The following is a 9,735-nucleotide window of genomic DNA, read 5'->3' as shown; positions in this document are numbered from 1 at the left end:
TTTTTCATAGAAAAAAAAAAAAAAACGAAATTTGTAAATATATGAAACATGTAAAGGAATTTAAAATAAAAAGTTCAGTTTAAAACCTGTAGAGTTATGAAATCATACGTGTAAACTAAGTTTGTTTTAATGATGTCCACTTTGGTGTCAAAAAGCCTAAATTATCAATTCTCTAACTTGAACTATCTTATTATCTAACTATTGAAAATTTTTTATTTAAGTATTCGTGATTCTTTTTAGAGAATTCAAAGTGTGCTTCAAAGAGAATAGTAATACTAAAATCACTTCAGTATAATAAAATTCATTATTTTGTAGGATTACGAAACTTCCATTGTTATCTAGATAAACTACTTGCGTTAAATGTCGAATTTTTGTAATGTGTTTTGCTCATGAAAATTGAACAATAGAATTAGGTTCCATTTAAACATTTTGTAGACATTTTCGTAGTTGAAGTTAACAATTTTTATTGTATTAGAGCAATATAAATATATTTAACCCAGAATTAGTAAATTAACATTTCCATTTAAACCTATGTATACTTAATTCGATTTAAATGTTCAAGAATTTATTTATTATTAGACCAATATGAATATATTTGATTCCGATTTAATAAAACAATATTTTTTCATTGTAAACAGTCGTTTATTGTAAAACTTTTATTATTTTAGTGAAGGATCCCTTTTTAAATTAAGTAAAATACTCGAAATTTGTAAATACGTGAAATGTATAGAGAAAATTAAAATAAAAGATTTTGATTAAAGCCTGTAGAATTATAACCCCATACTTGCAAACAAAATTTGTTATTAATGACGTCCGCTTGAGTGATAAAAACTTGAAACTCTTGGTAACATAAATCGAGATATTAAAATAAAAAATTAGCGAAGCCCTTAAACCAATAAAAGAGAAAGTTTAAATATATATATTTTAAATCTTTGTTTTTTTCAGGGAAATCAAATCGTGATTTAATGAAAATAGAAGTCAGATCAAGAGGGGGATATCAAGTATATCCTTCAAAAAACCAGTGGGAAGACCACAATCTACTGCCTAGAAGTGATGAAAAGGATTCCACGTGCTCAGTTCAATATTTCAGAGACGAAACTTTGGAAATCAAGGAAGAAATTATCGAAGGTAATACTTTATATATTTTATGGTAAATATCTTTAACAAATATCCAGCACAAGAGTTTAGAATAAATGTCGTTGTTTCACTTTCAGATAATGAAAGTTTATCGGACAGGGATGTAAAACCAGAAGCCAAAAGAAAACCGAAAATACAAGAGCCAAATGTGGAATCAAAAAAGAAATACCAATGTGGAAAATGTTCGCGAATCTATGTACAGAAAAAAGATCTTAATTCTCACCTAAAATATGAATGTAACGTCACGCCACAGTTTAAATGTCAATTTTGTGGCAAACTATTTAAACGAAAACATCACATGAATCGTCACGTAGGTCATCTGCATCTCCACCAAAAATATTTAAAGGCATCGCAAACGAATCCTAAGTGTGATTAATGTTCTCGAAGTTACAAATGATTACATGGTTTAGATCAACATAAACGTGAACAATACGAAGCAATTGGACGACACTTCGCTTGCGATTTTTGTGGTTTTAATGCACTAGATAAAAGTCGCTTGCCAGAACTTATTATTGCACGCTATCTGAAATAATTTAATTGCATACGCTAAACTTTAAACCATTTAAATCTTAGGATTTTTGCATTTCGTTAAATGCTTGTATATTGAAACTAACTTTGCGTGATAATCACTATATAACAATAAATTTAATTTATTTCAAGGCTTGCTAGAGAGTAAATCCACACTCCATCGATATCGATATAAATTACTTTCGTTTCATGTACAATTTCTTTTACTACGTTGTGTTTATTAGGAAAAAATTTAGGTTTGTGAAAGTACAGTTTCTCAACCATTTATATCACAAAATTAGGAAATTACTTTATAGTATCTGGTAAAGCTTGTGTAAACTATATTCGCTTTATAATTTGAGTTGAGAAACTTTTTTATTATTATAGAAATATGAATATATTTGATGTATAGTTAATTAAATAACTTTACTCTATTGTAAGTATTATTTCTTGTCAAATTTACTTTAAGGTATTTTTTCATATAATATATAACCCGAAATTTGTAAATATGTGAAGCATGTAAAGGAATTTAAAATAAAGAATGAAGTCTAAAACCTGTAGAATTATAAAACCGTTCGTGTAAACTAAGTTTATTTATTTTTACAACGTCCACTTTAATGTCAATGATTCGGAACTCGTAGAAACATAAACCGAGACCTACAGGATAATACCAATAATGTTACTAATAAAATGTTTTTATTTAAACGTATTTGATTTTTTCAAAGAAATCAAGATTTTATTCGAAGGAAACAAGCATAAAATCAACTGCGAAATATCCGGGGTATCCTTTAAAACACCAGAGGGAAGATCGCAAAGGTCTGTCTATAAATAATAAAATGGATCTTACCTGTAAAATTTAATACAGCGATGACGAAACTTTTGGACATCAAGGAAAAAATTATACAAGGTAAGATTTTAAATATATTCAGTAAGTTTCTTTAAACAATATCCAGTTTAGAAATTAAAAATATATACATTTTTTTGTTATACTTTCAGATGTTGGAAATTTATCGATTAAATGCGTAAAACCAAGCGATAATGGAAAACATCAATCAAAAGTGTTAAAAATGCATCAAGGCAATACGAAATCGAAATTTCAGGAATCAAATATGCCACAGTTTAAATGCAAATTCTGCTTCAAACGATTTAAACAGAATGACAGCCTTAAGACCCATATAGTTTCCATACATAAAAAACAAACTCAAAGACACCGCAAGCAAACTTTAACGGTGACAAATGTTGTCGAAGTTACATTGCAAGGAGTTCTTTAAATTTACACAAGCGTCCACAACACCAGATAATTAGACGACAATTTATTTGCGATATTTGTAATTTTATTGCAGTAGAAAAAAATTACTTGTATGCCCATATTGCTTTAAGCTATCTTCAGTAATTTAGTTGTGTACACTAAATTTTAAACAATTTAAATCTCAGTTATTAACATAAGAATCTCAGTGTATATGAAACATGTAAAGAAGTTTGAAATAAAAACTAACTTTAAAATCTTTATAAATATAATACCATGCGGGCAAAGAAAGTTTTTTTTTATATTTATTATGTTTACTGTATTTTTACCAACTTGAAACTCTTGGAAACATAAACAGAAAAATCGAGTCGGAAAGGAAATCACAATGCTAAAAATGTGCGCGGAACTATATCTGGAAAAAAATTCGAATCATAATACAAACAAACAAATGTAAAGAAGGTGCGGAAAGCTATAATCAGAGGAGAAATTTAAACAATCAAAAAAGTATGAATGGAACATTAAACCACAGCTTAATTCTACATTCTGCAACACAAAAATTAAACGGAAATGTAACTTTAGACGAGATGTGGGTCTTGCGCATGAAAAATAAACTTTTAATAAGACACCTTAATGCTACCTTAAATCATCGGTCGTTCGCTCTTTATCGCCTTGCCTTCCGCGCTTTACTACGCCTCGCACGCATGTGCCAACTTTCTCGCTTTGTCTCGCATGGCCAAACTCTTCCTCCACAGCTAATACCTAATACTTATCTACTATTCACAATATTTACATTTTGCTTCTATTGACTTTCGCTCCTTTCTACAGTCTTTCCCTCTAAATCCCTCTTCATCCTTCCTTCTCTTCTTCTCTATCTCACCCCACATCCCCTCCTCCCGCTTCAGCCGCCTTTTTATCCCCTATTTCATGCAATAATACCTTCATGCTTATCTCACTCCTTCCCACTCCCTCGCAATCCTCTAAACAGCTTTTCACCCTTGATTAACCCTTTCGCACAATTCACACCTTATTTTTTCTCCCACACTTCATCCTTGCTGTAAGTTCCTTGATTTCTGTCTCTTATTTTTCACACAAATACTGTGCCCTGCCTTGGCATAATCCACCCATAATTCCCATTGAACCTTAACTCCCTTATTCTCTCATCCTCTTCTGCCTTCGCTTACGCCATACCTTTCTTCTTCACCACTTAATACACCTTTCTCCCCTCCTCATGCATCCCCCCTCTTCCAAAAATTTTGTCTTATGCTAACACGTCCGACTGCCTGTTGGAATCCCTAAACTCGTTCTCCCCGCCTCCCTATTAACAATATAATCAGGCGTATTTCTTGCCAATTCCATACAATAGCACACTCATCAGTAGTGAATCTAAAAATTACATGCTGCTTCCAAAATCATCTGCCAATAACTTCTTCCCCAACACACCAGATCTGCCTCATCACCACATTTGACCACCTCACTTTCTTTTCTATGTGAACATCTACTTCCTCACATCATGGCTACATAGCGAGTAAGAAACACGTTTCGTCAAGACATTTTCTTGTACCTTGTGGCTAATACAACTTTTCATAAAAATCAACGTTGAATACTGAATTTCCTTATTTTACTTTAAGGTTGCAAAATAGAAAATTACCTCTCCATCGGCATCGACAATCATTACTTTTGTTGAATGTAGACTTTACTTTTATATGCTTTTTTTATCTGGTAAAAATCTAGGTTTGTGAAGTTATAGTTTGACGACCATTTTTTATTTACTAGTAGGAATTACTTCTAAATCATAAAGTCAAGAAAATATTTTCCAGGTTCTGTTAAGTATTTTTTTACTCTTTTTGTTTTCATATATAAAATTAAGAAATTTCTATTGTATATTTAAATATAAATATATTTTATGCAGATTGAATAAAATCATATTTATGCACCATAAGTATTATTTGATTATTAAATTTATGAAGAATGCTTGTTTACGTAAAATAAAATATCTGATATGTGCTAATATATGCACAATTTTGAAGAATTTAAAATAACCAATAAAGTGTAATACCAGAAGGAGTATAGCATCATAAGTGTAAACGAAGTTTATTTGTTTCAACAGAGTTTCCACAAGTGCTGAACAAATCTAGCTATTTTTATCTATATTTATGGAAACCTAAATCAATATTTGTAGGATAATAATTATACAACCATTAAAAATTATAATTTGCATGTCTTTTCTTTTACGCAGGTAATTCAAAGATTGATTCAATAAAGTCGAGAATGAGAACAAATGTTAAATATGAATTAAATTCTTTTAAACACCAGAAGAAAGACCACAATTCACCACCTAAAAATATTGAAAAAGATTTTACTTGTGAAATTGAACATATGAATGTCGGAACTTTAGAAATTAAGGAAGAAATTATCGAAGGTGAAATTTTGTGTGTGTGTTTGGCAAATATCTTTAAAAAACATTCAGCACAAGGTTTAAAAAACCATTTTATTATTCAACTTTCAGATGATAGAACTCTTTCGAATAAAAACGTAAAATCAAGCAATAATCGAATACATCAATCAAAATTATTGAGCATGTATCAGACCAAGAGGAAGCCAAAAATTCAAGAATCAAAAGAGCAATCGGAAAAGAAATACGAATGTGAAAAGTGTGCTCGAAGCTATAGACAGAAAAAAAGATCTGAATCGGCATCAAAAATTCGAATGCTATGTCAATTCACAGTTCAGATATGAATTCTGTGGCAGTCTATTTAAACAGAAGCAACACAAGAATCGCCATATGCGTCACTTGCATCAGAAAATAAAATTAATGACATCACAAATAAGGCTTAATTGTGACAAATGTTCTCGAAGTTATACCACTATAAGTTCTTTAAATCTGCATAAATGGATAGAACACGAGGGCATTTCACGTCAATTTATTTGTGATTGTTGCGGTTACACAGCGAATCTGAAGCATGTTTTGTCCAGTCATATTATTGTACATAATCGCCAATAATTCAGTACACAATTTTAAACCCTAAACGGAGACGAATTTGGTAGAGCCGCTCACCCAACAAGTACAATTATCGCGCCAATCACCCAGTGAACAGTGCCACTTCTGTTTAGTTGAACGGCTCCACTGATTCGGGAAAACCATTACCCCAAACTTAAGGAACCGTTTAACCAACAGTATAGTCCAGCTGTTTTGCATACACGGCATTTGCGGCAGAGTTCCGCGCTTGCGCAGTTTAAGAAAATTTAGCACAACATTTCGAAACGACTGATCTCCGTCAGTTTGGGGTAACAAGTGCCCCGAATTTGGAGCAGACGCCACACCAAATCGAAGTGCATCAACTGTCTCACCGCTAGCACGACGATTTTACCTAACTTCTTTCCGTGTACGAAAATCATAATATCGGTTGAAACAACTCTTTTTCGCATTGCATTATATGTCTGTATACCAAAAATAACTAATGAAAAACAGTACATAATACTGAACTTCATTTATTTATTTGAAGTTTAAGAAGGATTGAATTAACTATCTATTGATATCTACATTAATTATTTGTATTGAATAACGTAGAACTTTTTCTTATATGTATTGTTTATTTGGAAATGATCTAGGTTTGAGAGGTAATAGTTTCATGTTCATCTTGTTTTATTTACTGCTAAGTGTTACTATTAATTTATAAAATAAAATAAATACATTCTAGTTTCTGTTAAATATTTTATACACTGATTTTGTTTTCATAGTTTAAGTTAATACATTTTTGTATTATTATACAAGTATGAATATTTTATCTGTAGGTAATAAAAAAATATTTCTGCATTATAAATATTCTTTTCTTATATAATGGACTTTAAAATTATTTTTTTTGTATAAAATATATCATCTGTAATGTGTGAATGTGTGAATGTGTGAATGTGTTAACCATTTTAAAGAATTTAGAAATAACCAACGAAGTTCAAAATGAGAAGAAGTATAGAGTTATACGTGTAAGCAAAGTTTTCTTTTTAATTAGTGCCTACGCATATTGAAAAAGTCGGCTATTTTTACAGAGATTGCGGGGTGCGCAACCACGTCTTTTTTATGTTCGCATTAATATTAAAAACAGGCAAGCTTTGGAAAGTTTAGCCAAGATTTACAGGATAGTAATCAATTATCTAACCGTTGAAAAATTCTAATTTACATCCTTGTTATTTTTCAGTAAATAAAAGGAGTGATTCGATGGATACAGGCATAAGTTCAATAAGAGACTATAAAGAATATCTTATAAAATACCAGGAACTGCTTACAAATAATGAAAAGGATTTCGCTTTCAAAATTGAATCTGGTAATGAAGCAACTTTGGAAATCAAGGAAGAAATTGTCGAAGGTAAAACTACAAATATTTTCAGTAAATAAATATCTTTAAAAAAGGCCCAGAACATGATTTAAAAAAATTATTGATCAACTTTCAGATTATCGAAATTTATTGAATAGAGGAATAAAACCAAGTGATAATCGAAACTATCAATCAGAAGTACCTGAAATGCATCAGAGCAAAACAAAACAAAAAATTTTTGAATCAAATGTGGAATCAGAAAAGAAATACAAATGTGAAAAATGTGCGCGAACCTATGGACAGAAAAAGGATTTGAATCGTCATCGAAAATTTGAATGCGACGTCATCCCACAGTTTAGATGTAATTTTTGTGGCAAACTATTCAAACGGATAGGTACCATGAGTTCTCATGTGGATCGTGTGCATCATAAAACATACTTGCATACCTCAAAACCAGGGCATACTTGTGACCAATGCTCTCGAAGTTATCGTTCATTAGGTGGTTTATATCAACATAAGCGTTTAGACCATGGAGCAAATAAACCGCAATTTATTTGCTATTTTTGCGGACATAAAACGAATCAAAAATCAAATTTGTCAAAACATATTACTGCACGCCACTCACTGTAGTCACTTTAAAAACATTTTTTGTACTGAAACCATTTTCATAATATAAGTTGAAAAATTATTATTCTTCCATCGGACTAATATGTCTATATTTGAATTGCAATATATTAATAAAATGAATAAACGCATGAAATATTTAAAGGAGTTTCAATTAAAATACGAATTTTTTAATTACTAGCAAGACTACTCAGTTGTCAGTAAACTTAACTCGGTTCCATAATATTACTTAAGAAATAAAATAATATTTTTGTGTGCACTCTCTTTTGATTTTAAATTTATTATTAATTAATTCCACGCTTCTTTTGAGGTCCCAATATTCCCCGATGTAAAAATAAGTTACTCTTACAAACATATAGAAGAAGAATTTTTATACAAAAATTGTAATGTAATATGATTTTATTTGGGTTATTCGAAAAGCGTTATTTGTCCACACACATGGTTTTAATGCATCTCGATAAGTAAGAACTATTACGCACGCGAAAATTCAATCCTTAAAAAAATTTTTCATTTCGATTGAAAAGCTCTAACGTAGTAATTTTCATTTTTAAAAAAGTAATTTAAGGTAAATACGCAAACTATTTAACAGTTTAAATTACTTTCTTGTGAAAATTTCTACATAATACTGAGTTTTACTTTTCGAACGTTCAGAAAGAGTAAACTTACGCTCCATCGATGTCGCATAATTTTCTTTTTTTAAATATCGCCTTCACATTTACTGTCACTCTGTATCGATATCGATCATGTATTTAATAACAGTATACTGAATTCGTATCGAAAATTTTATTTAAGAAATAAAATAAAATTTTCGCGTTAACATTTTTTGAAATTTTTAAATCGATTTCTACTAAGCTGCATGATCCTTTCGTGGTCCCTATCTGCCCTAATGTAAAAAAACGTACGCCTATAAACAATTAACTCAATACGGTACGAATTTAAAAAAAAATGTAATGGAGTTGTTTATTAAATCTACACATGCTACAGGATAAGGATCAAAATCGTCGGACTACTAATTGATTCTTTTACGTTATTATTTTCTAGATCAACATAGTGCTTCAAGTAAAACTAAAAGTTTACAAAGGGTTTCGAAAATATCAGCAGACAAACTAGTTGGTGAACCGTTTTCTGTTCTTCGCAGCACTGAATTTTCGAAATTTAAAACTGTTTTTGTAAAACAAGAGGAGGAAGAGCATAATCTTATTTATGGAGGAATGCAAATAGATAAAAACTCTATAACCACTGAAATTTCTTCTGCCAATAATTTTAGAGCCAAAGATTTATCTTGCCTAATTGAATACGACAATGACGAATCTTTAGATATCAAGGAAGAAATAATCCAAGGTTTGGATAATTTGAAAAATTACTACATTTAAACAAAAATTATAAATTGAAAACTTGCTAATACGTTTTTTTGAATTTTCAGATCAAGCGAAAGTCACAGGCCAGAAATATGATGACAAATATGAGCGGAAGAAAAAGAAGCAGGGAATTAAGATTTTAAATCATAAACCAGAAAATGAATACAAAAAACGCGATACCGTGCCACTTTTCGGGTGTAAATTCTGCGGCAAACAATTTACGCGAACACATTACTTGAGTCGACACGTAAAACGAGTACATCTTAAATCAAACACACAAACATCGAAATCCACCTATAAATGCGACAAATGTTCTCGAAGTTACAATTGGCCATATGGTTTAAAACGACATAAACTTTTAGAACATGGGTCTGTTACACCGCAATTCACTTGCGATATTTGCGAATTCAAAACTAAACGCAAAGATACCTTGTCATTTCATATTATTTCAAAACATCTCAATAAGTAATAACTGTTATGCACTCGAAATTTCCATCTTTAGGAAATTTCTCATACCAATTTAAAAAACTATTTTCTGAATTACAATATATGC

At 30.5% G+C, this 9,735-nt stretch overlaps 3 protein-coding genes across 3 annotated transcripts in view; all 3 read left to right on the top strand.

The window, feature by feature from the left end:
• The window catches only part of LOC117168541 (zinc finger protein 678-like), a 6,331-nt gene extending 4,139 nt beyond the window's left edge, over positions 1-2,192 (top strand). Inside the window, exons 3-4 of the mRNA XM_033354276.1 lie at positions 946-1,128; positions 1,215-2,192. Coding sequence (XP_033210167.1) covers positions 946-1,128; positions 1,215-1,513 — 482 coding nt within the window. The 3' untranslated portion in view covers positions 1,514-2,192. The remainder of the gene's footprint in view (positions 1-945; positions 1,129-1,214) is intronic.
• A 319-nt stretch (positions 2,193-2,511) lies between these two features.
• LOC117182802 (zinc finger protein 701-like) lies at positions 2,512-7,854 on the top strand. The gene is made up of 3 exons (XM_033375910.1): positions 2,512-2,551; positions 7,084-7,251; positions 7,337-7,854. The coding sequence occupies exons 1-3, from the start codon at positions 2,512-2,514 to the stop codon at positions 7,828-7,830; spliced, it is 702 nt and encodes a 233-aa protein (XP_033231801.1). The 3' UTR covers positions 7,831-7,854.
• Positions 7,855-8,799: 945 nt separating this feature from the next.
• Positions 8,800-9,723, top strand: LOC117182801 (zinc finger protein 98-like). Its single transcript, XM_033375909.1, has 3 exons — positions 8,800-8,824; positions 8,866-9,165; positions 9,248-9,723. The coding sequence occupies exons 1-3, from the start codon at positions 8,800-8,802 to the stop codon at positions 9,649-9,651; spliced, it is 729 nt and encodes a 242-aa protein (XP_033231800.1). The 3' UTR covers positions 9,652-9,723.
• The last annotated feature ends 12 nt before the right edge of the window (positions 9,724-9,735 follow it).

This window comes from Belonocnema kinseyi, chromosome 2, assembly GCF_010883055.1.
Source record: "Belonocnema kinseyi isolate 2016_QV_RU_SX_M_011 chromosome 2, B_treatae_v1, whole genome shotgun sequence".
Lineage (NCBI taxonomy): Eukaryota > Metazoa > Arthropoda > Insecta > Hymenoptera > Cynipidae > Belonocnema > Belonocnema kinseyi.
Note: the sequence above shows the minus strand (reverse complement) of the source record. Positions and strands in the feature narration are given on the sequence as shown.

What these genes read in the sequence shown, in the direction of transcription:
- LOC117182801 (XM_033375909.1), top strand. Translation starts at nt 8,800, where the DNA reads ATGCTACAGGATAAGGATCAAAATC. An exon ending in ACAGGATAAGGATCAAAATC is followed by an intron (nt 8,825 to 8,865) that starts GTCGGACTACTA and finishes ATTATTTTCTAG; the next exon opens with ATCAACATAGTGCTTCAAGT. An exon ending in CAAGGAAGAAATAATCCAAG is followed by an intron (nt 9,166 to 9,247) that starts GTTTGGATAATT and finishes TTGAATTTTCAG; the next exon opens with ATCAAGCGAAAGTCACAGGC.
- LOC117182802 (XM_033375910.1), top strand. Translation starts at nt 2,512, where the DNA reads ATGACGAAACTTTTGGACATCAAGGAAAAAATTATACAAG. An exon ending in CAAGGAAAAAATTATACAAG is followed by an intron (nt 2,552 to 7,083) that starts GTAAGATTTTAA and finishes GTTATTTTTCAG; the next exon opens with TAAATAAAAGGAGTGATTCG. An exon ending in CAAGGAAGAAATTGTCGAAG is followed by an intron (nt 7,252 to 7,336) that starts GTAAAACTACAA and finishes ATCAACTTTCAG; the next exon opens with ATTATCGAAATTTATTGAAT.